The sequence below is a fragment of the Bufo bufo genome, chromosome 9 (assembly GCF_905171765.1).
Source record: "Bufo bufo chromosome 9, aBufBuf1.1, whole genome shotgun sequence".
Classification (NCBI taxonomy): Eukaryota; Metazoa; Chordata; class Amphibia; order Anura; family Bufonidae; genus Bufo; species Bufo bufo.
Genome location: NC_053397.1, coordinates 183160494 through 183185421, shown reverse-complemented (window position 1 = coordinate 183185421; position 24928 = coordinate 183160494). Strand labels below are relative to the sequence as shown.

General features: G+C 42.2%; 1 protein-coding gene across 3 annotated transcripts in view; it reads left to right on the top strand.

Annotated features, from left to right (window-relative positions):
- The window catches only part of SUSD3 (sushi domain containing 3), an 80202-nt gene that overhangs the window by 41609 nt on the left and 13665 nt on the right, over positions 1 to 24928 (top strand). For all 3 annotated transcript variants that reach the window (XR_005774220.1, XM_040407472.1, XM_040407470.1), the window contains one exon: positions 9648 to 9795. Coding sequence is in view for 2 of the 3 variants with exons in the window: in XM_040407472.1 (XP_040263406.1) it covers positions 9648 to 9795 (148 nt within the window). In the remaining variant the exon portion in view is untranslated. The remainder of the gene's footprint in view (positions 1 to 9647; positions 9796 to 24928) is intronic.

The window sequence follows — 24928 nt, the reverse complement described above, 5'->3', positions numbered from 1 at the left end:
AAAGAAAATAGAGCACCACAGATAGTGCATCGCAATCGTCTTAAGTTGTGTTTAAAAAGAGCTGTTCAAGAGGAAATTCCATCCACAGTGCAAGTGTCTGAAAAATCAGCTGATCCAGAGGGACCAATGCAGACAATTGAGAAACTGTTACTGGAATCAGATCCTCTACAGTGGTTCCTTATGCCATGGCTTAACATTCCTGTACCCGCAAAGGTAAATACAGTTCCACTTCAGCCAGAAGAACTACCTTATGGAGGATCCTCGGAAATCCCTGATGTACCCAGTTCTCTTGAACCAAAGTCTACGGAGTCACTACCACTCTGGAGATCCGACCGGACTTCTAAGGGACAACCGCCTGCCCGTTACAGAGAATTTCTGTAGCGGCAGCCGAGGAGACAAGGAGAAGACTTCCAGTCCTACCTGTTCAACAGTAATTCCATTTCATTACAAGTTGAAGCCACAGAGCCGTGTGAGAGACTTATTACTTTGATTGTTTTGCCTTACCTTAAGGACTCTCTACAAACCTGCTTCTACCTGTTTTTGCAACATTTAAGCCTTGTGCCCGGAGATGGACTTTAACTTTCCTGAGCCTCCGTGATGTTCCACTATTGACATTTTGCTAAGGGAACAGACTCATGCCCTGTGAGCCTCCTGTAAGATTGTTGTTGGATTTCATTATGCACTATCCTGGTTTTTACTGTTCGCTGTGCCAGGTCAGTGCCCCAGATCAGCAGTCTTGAAGGAGAACGACTGTCCCTTGTCACCCAGATTATGCTTTGATGTATTTCTATAGGGTGTATTTTCATACTGTTTGTTATTTATATTTGTATGCCCTGCCTGCATGCTTTCCCCTTTATATCTTTCAGGAGACTTCGTCAAGAATGTGTTGAGGCCGACACATATTAAACAAAGGGGGTATGCAGCGTCCCACTAGTGTACATAGGCACTGCAAAAGCTTATTGTGTCATATGTTATATCATGCTGTATTGCTTTCTTATGTAAAATCCCTGTTACCAGGCTGTCAGGTGCACTACATACATTCCACCACTAGATGGGGATAGCACTGGGATATATATACCTCAGTTCAGGCCTAGTTAGTCAGAAGAGAGGAGGAGTAGGAGTGGAAGGAGTGAGAGTGCAGCTGCTAGCTGTGTTTAGTGAAAAGACAGTTCAAGTGAGAGAGAGTGGATAAAGACACAAAGGATAACAGCCATTTTACCAGGCTTTAACCCCTTAAGGACTCGGCCCTATTTCACATTACGGACTTGGCCATTTTTTGCAAATCTGACCAGATAGTTTTTTTGTCACATATTGTACTTCATGACACTGGTAAAATGAAGTTAAAAAATATTCATTTTTATTTATAAAAAAATACCAAATTTACTAAAAAGTTTCGATTTCTCTACTTCTATAATACATAGTAATACCTCCAAAAATAGTTATTACTTTACATTCCCCATATGTCTACTTCATATTTGGATCATTTTGGGAATGATATTTTATTTTTTGTGGATGTTACAAGCAAATCTTGAAAATTTTTCAGAAATTTTCAAAAACCCAATTTTTAGGGACCAGTTCAGGTCTGAAGTCACTTTGCAAGGCTTACATAATAAAAACTGTGGCGGAAAGCAGAAAGCACCCAAAAATGACCCCATTCTATAAACTATACCCCTCAAGGTATTCAAAACAGATTTTACAAACTTTGTTAGCCCTTTAGGTGTTCCACAAGAATTAATGGAAAATAGAGATACAATTTCAAAATTTCACTTTTTTGGCAGATTTTCCATTTCAATAATTTTTTTCCAGTTACAAAGCAAGGGTTAACAGCCAAACCAAACTCAATATTTATGGCCCTGATTTAGTAGTTTACAGAAACACCCCATATGTGGTCGTAAACTACTGTACGGGCACACGGCAGGGCGCAGAAGGAAAGGAATGCCAAACAGTTTTTGGAAGGCAGATTTTGCTGGACTGTTTTTTTTGACACCATGTCCCATTTGAAGCCCCCCCTGATGCAACCCTAGAGTAGAAACTCCATAAAAGTGACCCCATCTAAGAAACTACACCCCTCAAGGTATTCAAAACAGATTTTACAAACATTGTTAACCCTTTAGGTGTTCCACAAGAGTTATTGGCAAATAGAGATGAAATTTCAGAATTTCAATTTTTTGGCATATTTTCCATTTTAATCCATTTTTCCCAGTAACAAAGCAAGGGTTAACAGCCAAACAAAACTCAATATTTATGGCCCTGATTCTGTAGTTTACAGAAACACTCGATATGTGGTCATAAACAGCTGTACCGGCAGGGCGCAGAAGGAAAGGAATGCCATACGGTTTTTGGAAGGCAGATTTTGCTGGACTGTTTTTTTTGACACCATGTCATAGAATGTGTCGGCAGATAAGAACCATTTGGCCCATCTAGTCTGCCCAAATGTCCCATTTGAAGCCCCCCTGATGCACCCCTAGAGTAGAAACTCCAAAAAAGTGGCCCCATTTTAGAAACTACGGGATAGGGTGGCAGTATTGTTGGTACTAGTTTAGGGTACATATGATTTTTGGTTGCTCTATATTACACTTTTTGTGAGGCAAGATAACAAGAAATAGCTGTTTTGGCACCGTTTTTATTTTTTGTTATTTACAACATTCATCTGACAGGTTAGATTATGTGATATTTTTATAGACCAGGTTGTCACGGATGCGGCGATACCTAATATGTATACTTTTTTTATTTATGTAAGTTTTACACAATGATTTCTTTTTTGAGGAGAATCATGTTTTAGTGTTTCCATAGTCTGAGAGCCATAATTTTTTCAGTTTTTGGGCGATTACCTTGGGTAGGGTATGATTTTGCAGGATGAGATGATTGTTTTATTGGCACTATTTTGGGGTGCTTGTGACTTTTTGATCTCTTGCTATTACACTTTTTGTGATGTAAGGTGACAAAAAATTGTTTATTTAGCACAGTTTTTATTAAAAATTTTTTACGGTGTTCATCTGAGGGGTTAGGTAATGTTATATTTTTATAGAGCCAGTCTATACGGACGCGGCGATACCTAATATGTATACTTTTTATTTATTTATGTAAGTTTTACACAATAACAGCTTTTTTCAAACCAAAAAAACATGTTCTAGTGTCTCCATATTCTGAGCCATAGTTTTTTTCTTTTTTGGGCGATTGTTCTTTTTAGGGGCTCATTTTTTGCGGGATGAGGTGACGGTTAGATTGGTACTATTTTGGTGGGCAAACACCTTTTTGATCGCTTGCTGTTGTACTTTTTGTGATGTAAGGTGACAAAAAAATAGTTTATTTAGCACAGTTTCTATTTTTTATTTTTTACAGTGTTCATCTGAGGGGTTAGGTCATGTGATATGTTTATAGAGCCGGTCGAAACGGACGCGGCGATACCTAATATGTATACTTTTTTTTCCCCCCTATTTGTTACCAATTTTTTTTAACTTTATTTGGGGAAAATTACGTTTTTGTTTATTTTTACTTGAAACTTTTTGCGGGAAAACTTTATTTTTTCAACTTTTTTTTTCACTTTATTTTTTGTCCCACTTTGGGACTTGAACTTTTGGGGGTCTAATCCTTTACAATGCATTCCAATACTTCTGTATTGGAATGCATTGGCTGTATGAGTAATACTGTGATGAACTGTTTGTACACTTCGGCCCACCGCGAACCTCACGTGTTCTACCCCTGTGGACTGTCACGCTGCACATGGCCTAGCCTAAGCTGTGAAAAGTCCACGACAATATTGTGAGCTCCGGAGCCTTGTCAAACAGATGATTCTGGGTGTCAGACCCCCCACCGATCAGATACCGACCAGAGGATACCGACCAGAGGAGTTACAAAGTCTGGGAAAACCCCATTATGGCACTTTTAATTAGCCCTCACAGCATGTGGTTGGTGCCTAATGAAAAAGTCATAATCACCTGCTCCCAGCCTTGGCTCCTTTTGGTGATATTCTGACCTTGGCCTGTTTACTTGCAGCAGGGTTAGAGATGGGGGTCATATGCACCACTGCTGCCAGTGATTGGCCTCAGTGGTGACATGATTCCAAGTGGCACGTGACATAACACTGTTGCGCTGCTTGGGGTCATGTCACTGCTGAAGTCATTGGCTGCAGTGCATTTGACCCCATCTGTAGCCCCGCCCAGACGGAAGTAAAACAGACCACAAACCGGAAGATTGCCGAACAGATCAGGGTGCAAAAATGGAACAGTGGGTAACAGGTAAGAAGGACTTTTTCATTAGGTACCACACGAACCAGGTGCTAAATAAAAAGGGCCATAATCCTGCTCATTTTTTTGTTTGCTCAGATGCATTCATTTTTATTCAATCTGACCTGGCGATAACAGATGATCATCATGGTTTGGAGAATCCTGACACATGGCGATCAGCTAATCTCTCTCAAAAGCGTATTTTCCAGAGGCTGCATGACCATCCATTTATGATGAGGGACCAGCCATGGGGCTGCTGGAAAATGCAAGGCACTACTGAGAGGAGGTCAAGTGACATGTTCTGACAATTAGTGAGGGTCTGGGGACACAAATCTTGGACACCCATTTAGCTGTTGCTGCAGAATAGTACCATAAGTAGAAAATCTGCAGCAGACTGCTCTGTGTGGATGTACTCTCAGCAGGATATAGAGCACAATGCCATACATGTAAACCTAGGTGATTCATAGGCACAGCACTGAGAGGGCAAGTGACACTGTCCTTATGCCTAGCTGCTCTTATGGCCAGGATGAGCCATTTAACCCGACAAGCACCACAGTCAATGCTGCCAAGGTCCTGTGACCCCTGATATTGTGTTTGCAGAGGTTTTCATACTGGCGGCCCAAGGTCAATTAAATAATAACAGTAACATGATCTTGTCAATTAAGGGGGTTCTCCCACAAAAATATTTGATTTTTTTTTTAAAGCAGCACCTAGATCCAAATACTTTTTTATGTAATTAAAAATATAATATAGCCACTGAGTTATTTTTTTGATAAAACTATCTGTATAGCACCACCTGCTGATTGTTCTTTTCCTTATTTCTTTGTCCACCTCATTTCATCGCTGAGGAGGTCGCACATGCTCAGTTCTATCCTTCAATTGCATAAGCTGTATCTTCTGTTAGAAGCTTTGACAGTTACAGGGAGAAAGCAGCAGAAAAGACTCTCCCTTCCTTCCCCCCAAGAAAGGACACACTCCCTGAGCTACAGTAGAAAGGTAGAAAGATCACACCCCCTGAGAAAGAACACGTCCCAGAGCTGCCAGCTTGAAATAAATCTAAAAGAGAAATTGGAGCAATGAATGGGGAAATCTCTGGATCCATGTGAGGTACAGGGCTGGTTCTAGATTTCTTAGAAAGAGGTTGTCATGTTCTATATGATGTCTGATTTTCATTTTTTACATCAGTCATGGGATAAAATCCTTTACGGTGAAGAAATTGAAAAACAAAATTTTTTGCATTCGCCATAATAAAAAAATGTATATGAATAATTTATATGTACTCCAAAATGATAACTAAATGGTAAAAACATTGCTCAGAATTACAAAAAAATGGAAACAAAAAGGTCTGTTCTTTTTTTTGCAGACACAGCGCCACTATTGTACATTAGCTTTTTCAATTATTGCAGCTCATTCAAGGGACTGGGGCTGAGTTGTTATACCAGCCATGACCTATGGATAAAAGTGGGGCAATTTAAGGAAATAAAGCAGACCCCTTACTCTAACCATGGTCAACTTCTTTAAATCAAGATTTCTTTTTAAGAGAATTTGACCTATCCTTCGGGTGATCTGCAGCACCTTTACACGGGCAGATTATTGGGAACGAGCATTCGTAGGGACGTTCATTCCTGATAATCTGCCCGTGAAAATGCATCTTTAGTCTTTAAGGAGTTACTGTTAGTCCTGAAAAAACCTCTTTAAATAAACATGTTGTTCATGGAGCATTTTATTTAAACATAAGGTGGATAAGGGAGAGATGGTTGTTCTATATCGCTGACTCATCGCTTCTCTCCCCATCTGTCACTGCTGACTGTCATGCACGATGCAGGAAGGTTAAATGTAGATCAGTGAAATATGTGGGAAGAAAAAAAGCATAAAAATATTACAACAACACCCTTGTAATGGTATAACTGTTCAATCATGTATTAAGACAATGCTATAAAAAAATTCTATAACAAACCTTTCATACAGAAAATTACTGCCTATAAAAAGCTGAGATACATAGTCATCATAGAACATCATAAACATACTGATGGCAGGATTCTTGGTAAATTTTGGCAGATTTGAAAATCTTGTAGAGATCATACACCTCAAGGCTATGTACAACTTCGGAGGCAGATTTTTTTATGATTGAAATTTTTTAAATGGTCTTTATTAAAAAATATTGAGCCGTTCTGTCACAAAGGGTTAGCTGTTTATCTTGCTGTGTGAATCGTACTTTTTACTTTCACTTTGTGCTGTTCATCTAATAACCCTTATCTCTAATTTACTAAGAGGTCATAAACACTTATTTAGGTGACATTGTTATCAGTTATAGCTATAATGAGTGTTTAGAGAAGACACAAGGAGCCCATCAGATTAGCTCGCTGATGGAGCATAGAAAAAAATTCCGATCCCTCTTTTAGAGCATCTCAGCCCTGTACAGAAAAATGGCTCCATATTTGTAATAAAGACCAATTTAAAAAATGTTGTTTAGCTCAAAATGAGTACAATGCAATAATTTAAAAAAATTGCCCCCAAAGGTGTACATAACCTTTAAGCTTACATTAGACATGCAGAAATTTCGTGCAGATCATCGCTCGCGTTTGTGCTGACCTGGCAGTGTAATACTGCCACCGCATCTAATACTGCAAACGCTCGTTTATCGGGCAATTGGAATATCTCAGCAGGTTTAAAAATAATTGCTTGCCGGCGGCAGATCGTGCTGTCTAATCACTATCTGCTGCCTGCAAATAATGATTCTGTATGAGGACGAGCGATGGCATTAACGATCGCTCCTTCCCATACTGTGGAGGAGATGGCTGCATGTAATAGCAGCTGTCTCTTCCGCTGACGAGCAGGCGATTGCCGGGAATTGAAGACCCATTCATTTCTATGGGGCTGCACGACGTGCGGCCCGGCTCCGGAAATGCAGACCTGCACTTCCGGGTCCGCATTTCCTTTCCTGAAAAAAATAGAACATGTCCTATTCTTGTCTGCAATTGCGGACAAGAATAGGCATATTCTATTAGTGCCGGTGATGTGTGGTCTGCAAAATGTGCCGTGTCCGTGTTTTGCGGATCCGTGGACATTACGGACGTGTGAATGGACCCTTAGACAGGCTGTCCAGACCGGCACCAGATTTATGAATGTCACAGGGAGGTCCCAGATCCAGGAGGAGGGCCATATGTTTTTGGCCCATTTTCTCTATGTGCATTCTGACTGGACTGTAGTGTTAATGCTGGTTTCCCTAAAACTAAAGCAATCCTGTCTTTATGTAGGATTTGCCTAGAAGGATATATAAACTGTACAGTATATGCAGAGGCATAACTAGAAGCTCCTGACCTCCACTGCAGATTCTGTAAAATGGCCTACTATTATACAGCTGGGGTCTTCCAATGTAGCACAAGAGTTATCCCACAAAAAAAACATTCATCACCTGTCCCCAGGATAGGTGATACATGTTTCATTGCTTAGCCCTCTGCTGTTCTAGTCAATGACTGTGGGGCTGACGCAGATATCCGCTAAAGCTGTCAGCCCCATAGACATTGACTGAAGCGCCCGTGCACAAGGGACCACTGCATCATTCAAATGCCTCCTCGTTGTGGTCGTGCAATGAAGCAGATCCAGGGACTTGGGGACCAGTTATAGTGATCTCTGGGGCCCCAGCGAGCATACAATTATCAGTTATCCTGTGGATAGGTGCTAAGTGTTTTTCATGGGATAACACCTTTAAAAGAAACCAGTCACCTGGACAATTCCCCCAAACTCGGTAATCTGCTCATCATGTTCCTAGTGGTGTCCTTATTTGCTTAATCTGACGGCTAATTTAGTTGGAAAAGCACTTTATTACCCACTCCCATCATATATGTAAATTAGTGGTTTGGCATCAAGGACGTGGAGGCCTTGCTTAAAGTCAGGCTTGTTACAACCAAGTGTCATCCCTTCACTATTGATAGACATCCCTGAGAACAGGAACGGTTACCAGGGAATTTCCTGAAATAATGTGACACAAAGGCACATGCATGAGATTTCAAGAGGTTTGCTAGTCACATGACGGAGGTACTGGTTAATACTACTCGACCCCTATAGTCATACCTCCACCCCCTCAAAACAATCTGCCTCCCTCAACCCTCTCTACCCCAATAAAGACACTGACACTGCTTCTTTGGATTAATTTTGGCCACAGCAGCCGATTTATTACAAACATACATAGAATATTATATAAAATATTATAACACTAGTAACCTCATGAATACTAAGCAAAAACACATGTCCCTTTTTTTCCGAGGGGGAGGTCCTTGAAGCCCTAAAACCCAAAACAACCGTACCGAAGGTGAGCCGCCTTACCCCCAGCCGTTGACCACTAGCTCGGAGGCACCCCTGATGGCTCACCCTGACAGTTCTGCCACATCCACCCAACAATCCTGGGAGTCCAGCCCCCACCTGTAGGGCCCTCCCATCCTCATTACCCTCAAATCACACCGACTCCAAGGACCTCCCACCGCTGTACTGCCGTGACAATCTTCCCCTGCCCCCAGACTTCTCCCCACTTCGCAACGTCCCCCTTTCCCCCTCTTACCACCCCTTTTCACCTTCTCAAAGGGCAGGTGGGTGGGCGCTTGCTCCACAAAATGGTCCCCGACCGGCTGCTGCTCCCCTCGTTTAACCTCTTAGCCACCCCCACTAAATCAAACCCACCAATCCCTACCCCTGGGAAAGAGGGGAGGGGGTCTCGCTAACCACCCCCCCCCTTCATGGTCGCCTCCTCTAAAGGCTCCCGCCCCCCAGTCCGGCTCTACTTTCCCTGTGCACAGGGAGGTCAATCAATATTGAAGGGATGGGGCATGGGCTTGACAAACCTGACTTCAAACATCAAGGTCTCCACCTCTTTGACTTCAAACCACTAATTTACATACAACAAGAGAGGGGAATAAAGTGTCTTTCCAACAAGATTAGCCAAGGAAGCAAATAAGGACACCATTGGGGTCATGATAAGTAGAATGGTTAGGCATTCCAGACAATTTGGGGGGCAGTTGGTGACAGTTTCCCTTCAGTTATTCTCAAGAATCATCCCAGTAATTGCAATTTTATAAAACAATACTGCACATCTTTCACTGTTCTAGTACCTAAACGCAATGTAACACTCCCTGAACCCTGAATCTCCATATATATGCTATTAATCACCAAGGTCTACTTGGCTTGCTGTGTCAAATCAATATCTGTCACCAGGTAGTCTCCCGCATTAGTGATATAAAATAAGATCCCTGCCTTAAAGGACACTATGTGGTTTGAATGACATCCAGAATTTAACCTAATTGTTCATGCACAGACAGATCAGCCGCTCAGTAATAAAGGTGGGGGTAGGGGGATTTGAACAGTGGCTTAATGATTAAATGGCTTTTCCATTTAGTGTACTCATTCATAATTTATATCACTTTACAGCCTTATCAAAATACGAGACATTTGGATTTAAAGTGGCCGTTATTGCCTCCATCGTGAGCTGTGCCATCATTCTGTTGATGTCAATGGCTTTTTTGGTGTGCTGCCTTGTAAACTGTGTGAAGAAAAGTGAGAGGAGGCGATCAGAAAGGTGAGATGGAAGGCAAAAAAGTTGGATTTTTTTATGATATTTATGCCCAATCTTTTACATGTTTTTTTTTCCAGTGCCTAAGAAGTAAGACCTATCAAAGTAGCCTCAGCACATAGTACATGTCCGATTGACCCACTAGATTTTCCATTCCTGCCTGTTCACCTCTTTCCATGCTCAGTAGGGATTAGAGGGCACGTCAAAGAGTAGCTGCTGACAATACTTTCTGATTGGTCAGCACATCATCCATAGAGATGTTGTTTTAGCGTGAATTCAAAGATTCAAGAATAGAATAAGCTTACACAGGCTAAGTGAATCAACATATCTACTAAATGTGATAAAAAATATAAAACAGACAAATCACATACAGCGTAGTAAAGATAAATAACAATCAATCACCCAGCTTGCAACACAGTGGGGAAATATAGCACATGACCAACGCTGCCATGAGAATATAGGTGAGAGATAGTAACCTACAACATCCTATCTAGATGAAGTTCTTTGTCTTTGTGCACAAACGTTTATACTTTTCAGCCCCTACTCCTAAGGATGTTAACATTCTGGGATGTGGCCTGGTGGTCATCTGAAACAGAAGAATGGCTTTGTATATGTTAACTATTAGTAACTTGCTACATTACAAAGAATATAAAAGGTAATATAATAAATAAAAGGGAAAGAAACAATCAGTGCTTAATTAAAAAAAAATACCCTTCTAACACATATGTCCATGAAGGTATCCAGCCCAGCCACATTAGAAATGGTTTATATAGTGTCAACGGACTCCACAGCGCCTTACAACTGAGGAAGCAAGTTAGTAATTCTAAACTGGGATCCTCGAGCTACAAGTTACACTTCTGGTAATAAGGGAGGATATCTATTTACCACCATTAAAGGGACTTTCTTTGATTTAGTATTAACCCCTTCCTGACCACCATGCATACATGTACAGCAAAAGTCAGGTTTTTAAAGAAGACGCCTGCTCGAGAGCGCAACGCGCGCCGTAGTTCCCGAGTTTCTGCTAATGATTGTGATTGGCAATAATGCCAATTGCAGACGTTTAACTTTTCAGATGCCATGATCAATTGTGACCATGGCATCTGAGAGTGTAAATACAGTAAGTGATAAGGGAAGCGGGGTTTTAAACCCATAGTTTATATGGAGCCCTGCAGGTAGCAGGGTAACATTGGAAAGTGAGAGCAGTGCCCTGATAGGTTGCTAATGACAACCTCTCCGTTTCTCCTCTTCACCAGTTTTGATGAATCTCTCCCATTATGGTTAATTTCAGGCTCATTGCTGAGATTTCGCTCCATCTGTTTGTATCATTAGGCAAATGTGTTGCGGCCTGATGTAACTCCGCTCTCCTGTACATATCCACACAACATGGTGGCCATAACATCCTTTTTTGTCTATTTAAATCAGTGTTTGGATACTATCTCTTTTAATTGTCAATTTGATGCCCTGTCCATTTATTTTCTGGACTTGTGTCTGAGGCGTGATGTACCAATGTCAAGGGTATATACCTCTACATATAGGAAAGACACAACGGGCAATACAAAACTCTTAGCAACTTCATGTCACCCTCCCCATGTGATCCGTAACATTCCTAAAGGGGAAATGATACTTACCAGGCGCAATTGTACTGATGTTGAGACATTCTTGCAGGAGTCTAATAAGGTTAAGAAAATTATAAATTTTTCCAAACAATACCATTGAGTATGAAAAAGAAAATACTAATTGTGAGGAATATGGATTATTATTTTATGTCAGCCATGTTCCCACACCAACCATCAGCTGTCAGATAGCAGAGATAGTGAACTCCACAGGGGGGCCTTGCTTTAAAGCCCAGCCAACAGAGAACCTCTAGCAGGCCACAGTTGTTTACAATTTCTCACCTCCATTCAGCCAGCCAGGAACTCAGCTAATGGACTAGGAAAAACCTCTCTGCAGGAGGTCTAGGCCATTCCCCATTTCAATCAACATTATCAGGCATCATAGAACCGGCGATTCATAAGGAATTATGAATCCCCGTCCATCACAGACATAAACCATATGCATATTTGGGTCCCTGTGGCCACAATGAACAGGGCCGTGATCATAGTTTGGTGGTGGGATGCCAGGGAGAGGAGATATACATATCTCCCCACAGAAACCAAATAACGGTACCATGCTTGGACTCTACTGGTAGCCGGAACCCAGGCGGATCCATTGGTCCCAGAACCACCTCCCTGCGACATTCTGGTCTGGAGCCATGAGCCCTAATCGGTTTTGTGGCTCATGTGCTGCCAGCCCAGCAGAGGTGGGTGGACCCCTCCCAGAGGCCGGGAGGGGAGCGGCCGGCTACAGGTTAAAAGGCTTGTGCCAGAAAGCGGGCGTGTCTTTTTTCTCTGAAGGAGGGTCACATCGTGCCATGTGTTTAGAGGGACCTGCAACCAGCTGACATCACTGCTTCCCATGTGACCACAGCTAAGAACTCATCACAACCCAAAGGACTCCTATACCTGGTAAACTGACTTTTGTTCTGCTTAAACCTGTTTGTACCACACCATCTGTATTTGTAACCTCAGACCACTGTATATATTCTTTGTGTGTATAGTGAGCCCTTAAGGCGATTAAATATATAATTTAATCTTGTGCTGTCTTGTATCTCGATCACGAATCCCTACGTCCGTGTTTCGGCCTAGTAATACACTACCGTGGGTTGCTTTTTTACCCTATATAATTCCGTTAGCGGACCGGGCTTACATCAAACAAGAAACTGGTGGCAGTATTCCCGGGCTGAGAAAGTGCTGTTTCACTGGGGCAGTGAAAAGGCTCTCTCAGCTTGTTGCCTCTCTGTGCCCGTGTGCACAGGAGGAGTCTGTGAACAATGTACCAAGCTGACCTTACCTGCTCCTCAGGGACGGCGTAACGTCACGCCTTGGTAACCAGTGACCATACCGTATCTCGCTGGCTCTACATATTTGACGTCCGACGTCAGCCGGGGTACGGTATTCATCACACTAATCTATCTAAGGATAAGGCTATCATATTTTCTACTAGTTACAGTGAAGAATTTAGGGATATTTGCCAAATCATAAAAAAGCATCTTCCTGTACTAAGCTATGATAAGGATTGGACCGCGTTCGCAATGAGCGGCATTAAATGTGTGGCACGCCGGGCTCCTACGCTGGGAAATATGCTGAGCCCTAGTCTAGCCCTAGAAATATGGCTGACTAGTAAAGGAAATTTCAAGTGTGGACAGACATGGCAGAAGCATTTGTTGTAATCATATGAAAGTGAACAAGACCTTTTGAGTCTACGGCAAATCGCAAGAAATCTGAGGTTAAAGCTTATCTCAACTGTAATACTAAATTTGCCGTATATTTAATTACTTGTAAGCTTTGTTCACTTCAGTATGTAGGTTGTACAACTAATGAGATTAAAACCAGGATAAGAAAACATATTTCTGATATACCTCACTTTAAAACGCAAAATGTCTCTGCCGCTAGTCTGCACTTTGCCCTAGTGCATGGAGGTGATACTTCAGCTCTTATTGCACAGGGCATAGAAAAGGTTACAGCTCCACTGCGGGGTGGAGACCATCGGAGAAAGCTTCTCAACAGAGAGGCTTTTTGGATGTTTCAGCTAGGCACGTGCTTCCCTACAGGTTTGAACAAAAGACACGATTTAATCTCACAGTATCGTTGATAAAATATTTACCATTGACTATTGCATTGTTTTGATCTTTGATTTTATGAGTGTGTGGATGTTTTATGGAAGAATATTATGTGTTCTGATTTTATTATTTAGTTTCCGATCATGTGATACCCTAATCATTACGGATAGGTGTAAGAGGAGTATATAGAAAGCTGTTTAGTATGTTATTCATGTCATGATTAAGGACCGGAATGTAAGGGTTCGAAACGCGTAGACTAAACCTTGCATTTGTGAGTTGGAAGTTTTTACTGCACTGCAAATAAAGCATTCTCTGTAGTTATAGCTGGATTATCCTTCGATTTTTTTTTTATTTTAAAAATACAGCCGTGTCCAGGCTGGTATCTGAGCTCACAACAGGTGAGAGCTGCTCTTTTTTTGTATTAATTATATCCACACAACAGTCTTATATCCCAGGAGAGTGGAAACCACGGTGGGTAATAAACTAAGAATGAATCTGTAAAGTGAAATAAATGGCTTTAATAAAGTGTTGCGGGGGGTACATCCGTACACAAAAATCTAAACCTGCTATAGGAGGCTGTAGTTGTAGTGACTTGCACTAGTATTCACAGTATGTGCGACATCCCCCCCCCCCCAGTCACATAATAATGATATGTAACTGATTATCTGGAGCGTACACATTCATATTGGAAGCATCTGCACCGTGGATTCACTTTTGTGCTGACTATTGCTGGTATTGGTTCTCAACGCTATGAATTAACTATAGTCCTTGCGACTCAGAGCTTTACACGCTTATGTATTTTACATTTGCTGCATGTCAGCATATTTGCCTCTGTGTTGTAGATCAGTTTTTCCTGCCGTTCCTAAGTCAAGCCTCTCCTAGAGAAACAATTTATTATTAATAATAATAATCTTTATACAGCGCCAACATATTCCACAGTGCTTTACAATTTACATCTAAGTACCCCTAAGGCTATGATCATTCACTTTATCATACACAAAACACCCCCCACGACTACCCCTAAAGACATGCCACACATCCCTAGGGTATTCATACCTAAGGTTGAGAAGGTAGGTTTTAGTGGATTTCTCCCTAAAATACACCTTGTCTTCTGCCTATTTTCATAACTTGTAGTCAACAATTCTACCTGTTTCTAGAAAGACTAAGGCTACATGCACACAACTGTGAAAAAAAAGTCTGTTAAAAACGGATAAACTGTCCATTTTCAGTGGACGTTTTTTCCCCCACTGATGCCTTTCTGAGAAACGGACGTTAAAAATAGACCCATTCAATTGTATGGGGGCAGTCGGTCAGTAAAAAACGGGCAAGATAGAACACTAGTTTTTTATGTCCATTATTCACTGACCGTCAAAAAAACTGCCGTGTGAATAACCCCATAAATGACCATTGGTCTTAAAATGGACGTGTGATGGCCATCACGCGTCCATTTTCACTATCGTGCGTGTAGCCTTAGTGACAATAATTTGCCTACCAACCTGTTTCCTACGACCTAGAATGGAAATTTGGCCTAGTTATCCAAGATTGCTAAAGTGGAGAACTGATGGCAGCATAACGCTCTGGTCACACTTGTGTAATGGTTTCTGCTCTTAGTAGAAGGCACTACGCTCCGCCGGAACTGTCAAATGATGGATGCCATTAGACCCTGACAGACCCTATTGACTTTCAGGGGGTCTTCTGAGTTCCTGTGGTGGTGTCCGTTATTTTGATGGAAGAGCAGAGCTGCTGTTTTTCCGATGGAGTTTGTGACGGAAGCGCCAATGCAAATGTGACCAGCGCCTTACAAGAGTCTGGGAAAGCAGTGCGACGATTCCTTTGGGGCAATAATAGTGGTCATGCTCAATAAAACCATTTCCAAATGTACTCAAATGTTTTTTGCTTTATTATTCAGAAATGGACACATAGGGGCAGATTTACTGAGACAGGCTCTTAGTCAAGAGTCTTTCGGAGTATGATAGGCCTGTCCATGCGCCAAAAACCACATGCCATGCACTGGTCTATTGCTGATAAGCACAATTTCTAAACATGTACATGAGATTTTTTGTATACAATATTATCAAAACGCATAGGCCCACTCACCACATCACAGTGGCCTCCTTCGTGTGGGTCCCTACACTAATAGAAACCACAGCCGTTGCAACACAGCATCTGCAGGCAACGAGACTCAAAAGCTCAACAGCACCCCTGCTATTAAACTAAGCCCCCATGGCACTGGGCCACACCAACGTGCAAGCACAGCACCCCAGGCATCATGCAGTACGGCATTAACTGAACAGATCACAAAAGCTTTCCATCTGGCCTCAGAAACCAGACAAATAGGTATTAACCGCCGGCAGTCGCCATGTGGTGTTACGCCAAATAATGTAGGAAACCACTCTAAAACAGTCACTGTGACGTGGTGTGGACCTATACATGTTAATAAAAATTTATGAAAAGTGCATTGTGTACATACTTAGAAATTATGCCTAGCAGCAGTAGATCAATGCATGGCATGTGGATGTCCTATCCATGCCTTTTTTGAAAAACTAAAACCTACACTTGTAATAAGCTGGCAAAAGTTTTACATATATGTTAGTTTTCTGGAGTAAATTGTGATAGATCTGTTGGGCTGAAAAGACCACATTCTGTTAAGTCCACCCACTTTGTGCAGTAGGAAATCTCAAAATGTCCCAAAGTTTGATACAAAATTGGTCTGTACCAAAATATGTGATCATAAAACTGGCGCACGGGCCGTAATTATAACATTGTAGGTGGCAAATTCTGGTCATGTAAGCCCTGCCCTTGGAAATATACTTGTGGGCGGAGCTTACGTAAACCCCATCCATTTTCAGAACTGGACGACCCCAATTTGACATGATTGTCTGGGAAAATTAGGGACAGTCCCTACAAATTCGGGACTGTTAGTGCAGTGACCTGGAGGGGTAAATGAGGAAGGGAGGAGTGGTCGTGGCTATGATAGTGGTAGTAACATTCACAGTTTATGGAGACAGTCCTCACTTCAGCTTTCCGTGGTACATACACAATAAATGGAAGGCGCACTCTTTCTTCCCTGACTTTCTGGGGCTCCAGCCTAGTTGGGGTGCCCTTGATGGTGGATGTTTGGCAGGGTGCATGGCAGCAGGTCTGGTAGAGTGACGGCTGGAAAATGGTGGAGACAATCACCAGGCCCAGTGTAGTTGCAATAAATGAAATCCCGGGGTCCAAACAACTCCCCTGCATAGCGATTGGGGGATCCGGTCATTTCTTGCGATAGCCTCGGTCCCTCTGAAGGATCCAAGGCTATTATGGCAGTAGTTCTATAGAGTAAAATGAAACTCCCATAGGCTGAAATTCCCATAGGCTATGTACACGTTTGGGGGGAAATTTTTTATTATTGCATTTGAGCTAAAAATCATTTTGAAATTGGTCTTTAATAAAATATGGAATCCTTATTTCTGTACAGCCTTGCGTCCCTTATCTCTGCTTTCTGACTTTAAAAACAGTCATTATAGTTCAGTTCTTATCTTGTCTCCGAAGGTGTACATAGCCTTTAAAGTTTGTGTAAAAAAAAAAGTAAAAAAAAAGTTAGATTGTAAATTCAAATCACCCCCCTTCCCAATAAAACGCCACTACTATTAAAATATAAATGTATTTATTCCATACAGTGAAGGTCATAAAGGAGGTGGGGGGAATCAAAATGACTGGCTGTTTTTTTTTCTCGTTTTTTTCTCCCCAAAAAATGTATAAAATGCTATCAAAAATAATACATACTCCAAAGTGGTATCAATAAAAACTACAGATCACCCCACAAATAAACCCCTACACAGCTTCAAAAAAGTTATAGGGCTCAGAATATGGCGGTGCAAAGAAAAAAAATGTAATTTTTGCAGTGGCGGATTACAATAGAGACGTTCAGGTCGACAGCCCCGGGCCCAGCACCGCTGGGGGCCTAACGTCGACCCAAATGCCCACATACTGCGGCGGGGGCACGGGAGAGCATATTTCCCTGCCCCGCCGCCGTCCGCCGATCACCGCCATAGGCTTCAGGCCTAGTAGGCCTGAGGCCTATGCAGTAGTGAAATCCTGGCGCAGGCGGGCGTGATGTCGTCATTGCACGCCTGTGTCAGGACGCAGCACTGTGACGTGTGCGCGCATGCCTTATCACGCCTTCCTCTCCTTCGCCTGGCCCTGGACATAGGTGAGTATTTAGCTTTTAATTTTTTTTCCATTTTTTTTAATTTATTTCATGTGCCTACTTTGGGGGACATGTGGGGTGGGGACACATAGGAGGACATATTAAGCGACACGAGTACATCTGGGGGAAATTACTATATTGGGGCAAATTACTATGTGGGGGGAAATTATATGGAAGGATAACTATGTGGGGGCTGTGTGGGGCCAAATTATTAAGGGAGGGACTACTATGTGGGGGCAAATTACTATGTAGGGCAGTGTGGGGGAAACTACTGTGTTGGGGCTGTGTGGGGGAAATTACTATATGGGGGCAAATTACTATATGGGGCAGGGTGGGGGCAAATTACTATGTGGGGGCAGTGTGGGGGAAACTACTGTATGCGGGCAGTGTGGGGGAAATTACTGTGGGGGGGCAAACTACTGTGTGGGAGAAATTACTGTGTGGGGGAAATTACTGTATGGTGGCAGTGTGGGGGAAATTACTGTGTGGGGGGTCGGAGAAATTACTATGTGGCGGCAGTGTGGGAGAAATTACTATGTGGCGGCAGTGTAGGGGAAATTACTATGTGGGGGCAGTGTGGGGAAAATTACTGTGTGGGGGCAGTTTGGGGGAAATTACTATGGGGTGATTACTATATGGGGTGTTGCTATTAGGGAGGCACTGTAGGGGCAATTCTATTATTTTTAGGGACACTATACAGGGATTATTGCCTGGAGCACAATATTGGGTGTTATTATTACTGGGGGCACTCTAGGCGACATTATAGCTGCTGTGGACACTATAGGAACATTTGGGGTAATTTATCAAACTGGTGTAAAGTAGAACTGGCTTAGTTGCCCATAGCAGCCAATCAGGTTCTACCGTTCATTTTTGACAGCTCCTTTGGAAATCCAGCTCTACTTTACACCAGTTTGATAAATGACCCCAATTAGGTCCACTGGGGTCACAATTTTTTCATTAGTATAGTACCTGGGGCATTGGGGGGCACAACGGGCACAGTATTGGGAGTGGCAGCAGGATGACATTCTCAGGAGACCAGGATGGGGGGGTTGATGGAAAAATTGAGAAATCTAACGTGTCCGTATTACAAACTCTGTAGAGACCAGATGCGGCTGAAAGAATTTGCCATGGCGGTCTAACGGAGGAGAAGAGGAAAGAGAAGGTCTGCATGACAGGAGATGTCCCTGTATGTAAGAGGTATGTGGTACTGTATTTTCCTCCATGTCTTTTTTATTATAATTATATGTATTTTAAATTTGGCGACCAAATTTTTCAGTTTAGGACCCAACTTGGGTTAATTTGGGGTATTTTTTTAGTCTGAAAATGTAATTTGGCCTAGGAAGAGATTGGCGCTCACAAAGCACCGCAGCCTCTTCATATAAAAAAAACTAAACTAAAATGGAGGGAGGGGCCCAAGTTGGGTAGACAGCCCCGGGCCTATCATGCGCTTAATCCGCCCCTGTACATATGATAGCGTGCCAAGCTGTAGAATGAAAGTTACAGGTCAGTTTTACCACATAGGGAATGCCATAAAAATGAAACCCATGAAACTATGGCAGAATTGTGTTGGATTTTTTTTCAATTCCACCCCATTTGGAGTTTTTTTTCCAGCTTCCCACTACATCATATGCAACTTGCTCTCTGTGAACAGAAAAATAAAAAAAATAAAAAGTTATGTCTCCAGTAAGGCCTCATTCACACATACGTGAAAAATGCAAATGCCAAACAGATTTGGCATTGTTCAGTGTTGAAAGGGTTAGAAAATTGAAATAATTACTAATAAGTTATGAAGTGTATTAAAGGGAACCTGTTATGTTGATCATGGTGTCTCAGCTGCAGACATCATATTATAGAGCAGGAGGAGCTGAGCAGATTGATATATAGTTTTATGGGAAAACATTCAGTATAACTTGCATTTCGTTCATTGAAATTTCTGCTCATTCTGGGCTTTGAAGTTTGATTGACAGCCTTCCCTCTATGCAGAGTTAGCTGTCAATCACTGATTGGACCGCCTCCTGGGCTTCAAAGCCCGGAATGAGCAGGAACTTAAAAGAATAAAACACAAGTTTCACTAAATATTTTCATATAAAACTATATATCAATCTGCTCAACTCCTCCTGGTCTATAACATGGTGCTTTCAGATTACACTGCATTTTCATGGTGACAGGTTCCCTTTAAAGTCAACGTCTTCTCATTCCTGAGTTCAAATGGGGTATATGAGTTATAATATCCCCCAGGCTAATCCATTTCCTCCTGACACCTAAAAAAAAAAGAGCTGTCGATTAGACTCCACTTTAGTCGGCCTGGCGAACATTATGTTTTTGCTAAGCTTAAATTGAAATTGTGTTAAAGTTAATTAAGTGGAAAGCAAAAATAAATGAAAAGGCGTAAAGCGAAAGAGAAAAAAGACACACTGAATTATTATCAAAATGTGTTTTTCTTATGTGTTGGTTAAATAAATTTCACTTATTTGTATTACAAAAATTGTGTATAAGGGACATTTTGTTCTAAAGATATAGCCTATAATTGTCATTCACATATTCCCTTGCTTTTATGAGACATATTAAGTGTGTATTTGGAACTGAGGCAGAGAATTTGTGCTTACTCATTTATTGTAGCTTCATAATGGGAACAGTGCTGCAGTAATGGGAGCCGTGCTGCAGTAACCAGTTCCATCCACTACACAGCACTGCAGCTACGCACAAACAGCTGATTGGTGGGGGAGTGAGGTGTCGGACCACCGCTGATCCGATATTGATGACCTGTCCTAAGCATAGGTCACCAGTTGTTAACTTCTGGGGAACCCCTTGTAAGCAGAGAGCCCTGCTTTCCTATTTTACTCACCTTGACAGCTTTCTACATGTACTACTGTATGTCATGTTGCTCCATAGGATGGTTTAGGAGTAGCATTTTAGTAGCATCCATAGGGTTCTGCAGTTATTTAGGGATTAATATCTAATATATTTGGTGGTCTAAGCTGATAAATAGTTTATCTGTTATATGTATGGTCCTTTATGGCTTAAAGGGGTATTCTGGTTGTTAGAAGTTATCGCCATCAATAGATAACTTTTAGATTGGTGGGGGTTCTACTGTTGGAACAAGAACAAGGGCCCTGTAACCTTTTCAGCCCCCCTGCAATAAATGGAGAGTTCGGTCGCATATGCGCATGGATACTCCATTCATTTCTATGGGAGTTCCGGAGATAGCCGAGTGCTGTACTCGGCTACATATCTCCGGAATTCCTATTGAAATAAATGGAGTGTTGGTCCTAGGTGTTGGACCCCCACCGATCAGATACTGATGACCTATCCAGATGATAGCTCATCAGTAAAAATATCTTGGAAAACTCTTTTAATAGACCTGAAGGTTTAAAGTTGGTTAGATGTTTTGGGCTACCTTCACACCAGAGGTAGCTATGTTCCGGCAAGATGTTCCAGCAGGCAAGCGGAGGTTAGCCGGACACAAACCGCAGCTTGCAGCGGTTTCTGTCCGCAGGTTCTTCACTTCCCAGCCAGATGCGGATGGAATGTCCACCGGACCCCATTATACTAAATGGGGCTAGAAGACATTCCATGTGCATCCAGCAGTGCCGAAACTGGTGAATTCCTGGAAGGCTGTTCTCTGCTGGAACAGCCTGCCAGAAATCACACCGCTGGTGGAAAACTAAAATTATCTGATATTCCCAGTGGTTTAGGATAGTGAAGGGATTTATATTGTTATTTACGGAATCTAGAAAAGTGAGATTGTATTTTCATGTAATTTAATTAGAATAGGTTTAAAATTCCTTGCTGATGGCTGTAGCTCTGTTCTTCTGATACAGAGCTCCAAATCATCTGCTTCCCTGATAAAATTCTGGTTTCCTATGGCTACCTGTAGGGGTCCTCCTTGTAGACATGTTTATACAGCTCCCTTTAAATTTAGTAGTAGCTGCATAAATGCGCCAGTTGCTCTTCCATGTTATCATTTAAAGTGGTTTTCCAGGGTAATTATAATTTTAAAAAAGGCGGCAATTTGTTAAAAATAATACATTATCACCAATTTCCCCACCGCTGACATTCCAATAATACTCCAGTACCCACTGCTCTACAATTCCTGGGCTCAACACACAGTAAGTGGCTTAATTTGCTGGCTCAGTCAATCTCTGGCAGGCCATTCACAGCCCGCAGTAGATACTCGGCAGGGCGGTTGCAGGGCCAGGAAGACTGGCAAGGTCCCAATAGCTGGATACGGCCTCCAGAGTATCAGGCTTGAACTTACCACATTACAGTCTCCAAACCAGAAGTGCTCCATAGCCACCTGTGTTTCTCAGTGTGGTCTCCTCAATGGGCCAAACACTCCAGAGCAAGTCCATGGTGTAGGCAATGATCCCTCTGCGCCCCACTGGATCTCAGGGTCTCTAGCTCGGTTACCGCACTCTAATTAGAGGCAGGTGGGCCTTAGCTCAACAGCACTCTGCTGAACACACTCTAGATGACTGACCCTGAGGGGCTTCGGTTCCTCCTATTTAGAATCTGGCCCTGCCTTAGGATGCAGTTTTGTGGTGCAATGCTACAACATCCGCATGTGTGAGCCCTGACCTCAGCCAAACTGGATGCCGACCGCTAGAGCCTTAAAAGGTGCAGTACATTTCAAATACAGTGCCTGCAAATACATTCATGTTAGGCTTCCCATACACTTTCTACCCAGCACAACTTGTATAACACGGCATAGCACAGTGTACATGACATACCTCGGCAAAACATATCAATTCAATACTGTGGTCACCAGTTACTTTTTTATGCAATCTCTTTTTATTAAAGAAATATCATATAAAACACAATCTCAAAATGGTTGTACCTTCACAATCTATAAGTCTCGGGTTGGGGGTAGTGGCTCTCCACTTGGTTGGGATTAAAACCTTAGTTGCTGCTTGTAAATAAATTGTTGTGAGATAGGGGGGAAGTTAGGCTGCAGAAGCCAAAGAAGAACCAGTATTAGAGCATACCGCATTCATCACTGATTCCACCTTGTGCCAAAATGGTTTCATTAAGGGGCAGCTCCACCAAATATGCGACATAGTCCTTGAGTCTCCTCCGCATCTCAAGCATGTGTCTGAGGGACATAAGCCAATTCCGTAGAGAAATTTCACCACCTACAGATGGTTTTAAAGGAGGCATATGCAACAGAAAAAACTACACGCATGAGACAGAACGTAAGAGATCTCCTTTTTAGTAATGGAACGAACCAATTCTTTCTCCCAGCAAGACAAAAAAAGGAAGGAAACTGACGCAAATAGGAGGAGAACGTACAAACTCCATGCAGATCTTGTCCATGGTCGGAGTCGAATCTAGGACCCCAACGCTGCAAGGCACCAGTGTTAACCACTGAGCGTGTCTTGTTAAAATCCAGGTTCTATATAGGACAAGAGGGACCTAAACCTAAGGTTTTAAAGACATCTGATAGGCTAACCATGGCTAAGGACTTTAAAATCTCAGACACCTTTACCGTATGTAAAAGAGCAGTCACCACTCACCAGTCAATTCTCTATCAGTTACAGTTCAAGGATATGGTTTGATGGAGGCAGCGGTGAGTGCACCGACAATCCTCATTGGGGCATTTACGTGCTGATTTCTAATAGGGTATTCAAAAATGGTTTTATAAGTGCTCTTGCACAGGACCGTGATTGGCCCAGAAAACACAGTCCGTTTGTCTGCCATATCTTTTGAGCCGACCACAGCTCCCCTGAGCTGAACTGACGGTATCATAGTGTTTTATGACGTAGTCAGTTCATATTTGATCAGGGATCTCTTGTACAGAACTCACCATCACTCAGATACAGAAGTGACGGTACCATTATACACTAATATACAGTAAGTTCAGGGAAGCTGCGGTTGGCTCGGGAGATCTGGCAGACACACGGACCGTGTTTCCCAGTCAATCACGGTCATGTGCATGAGCCCTTAACGAGACAACTCCATTAGCATTTATTCTTTAGAGGTCAAGAGATGCACATCTTCCTTGGTGGTTTCATTTTCGCCTTAAGAAATTATTTTATTCTATAAAGTGCAGTGCGGAGAGGAATGTAGGCCTCATCTTTTACCTTTCAAAGATTGGATCTTCTCAGCAAAATTCTCATTGTCATCTACATCGATAGATTATTTACTCTGAAACATTTTCACTCAAAAGGGTTTTTTCAGCAGGTATTTAAAAAAATGTAAAACATTAAAGCCTCATTCACTAATCAGTGTTTTATCAGGGTTTTCCATCAGTGATTGTAAGCCAAAACCAGGAGTGGAGCTACACAGAGATAAGGTATAAAGGAAAGATCTGCACCTGTTCTGCATATAGAGAAGCACCTGGTTTTGGCTCAAAATCACTGATGGAAATCCCTGACCGAACACTGACATGTGAATGAGGCTTAAAAAAGAAGCTTTACTCACCTGTACCGTTCCCTTGCTGCTGTTGTACTGATGCTCCTTCAATCCCCACTGCTCTCCACTGTCTGTCCCAGTTCCATACATGAATAATACCAAGAAGGACCTGCTTAGCAAATTACTGGGTGAAGCAAGTCACCACCAAGGCCTGCAAATTGCTGAGCAGGCCTTTCCTGGCTTTTTCAGGGTTTCGATCTGGGGCAGGAAGTGGAGAGCAATAAGGATTGGAGCAGCATCGGAACCAGATTGGTGGAGGTGAGTAGTGCTTCTTTTTTGTTTTTAACATTGTCTAGACCATTTTATTTTTTATAATTTAATTCTCCATGGTTAACCCCTTTAAATATAATTCCCTTTTCTCCATTAGAGAGGCTGTTACATTATAAAAAAAACGCTGACTGGTTTGATTTTAATGTCACGCACATACTTTCATCTACCCAAGGGTATGCACCAGGGCTCTGGTCGCCTTGGCAAGTTGTCTGACTGCATCACTGTCAGTAAACAAAACACTCGACATCTTTCCATGCCTTGAGCCTTGACGTGATGAAATGGCTCAGAACCGTGTGAAGTACAACTAAACTCACAGAAGGTAGCAGATTAAACTAATTACATGGTAAAAATAAACTCAGAGTCAAGGACTTTGTCACCAAAATGCCACTCACTGCTGAGTAATTAACGCCTGATGGAGATCACATTGAAATTTATGTTTGGAAACAAATATTGTTAATAAATTGGAAACCCAACGGCTTCTGACTGAAGCAGAAATAAGCCGTCTATGGCTGTCTATTTAAGAGCCAGAAATTCATGTGGGATTATGGGAAAGGGAATGTAGATTAGTGTAAGGCGTGTTATTATTTTTTTATTTTTTTTACATTTTC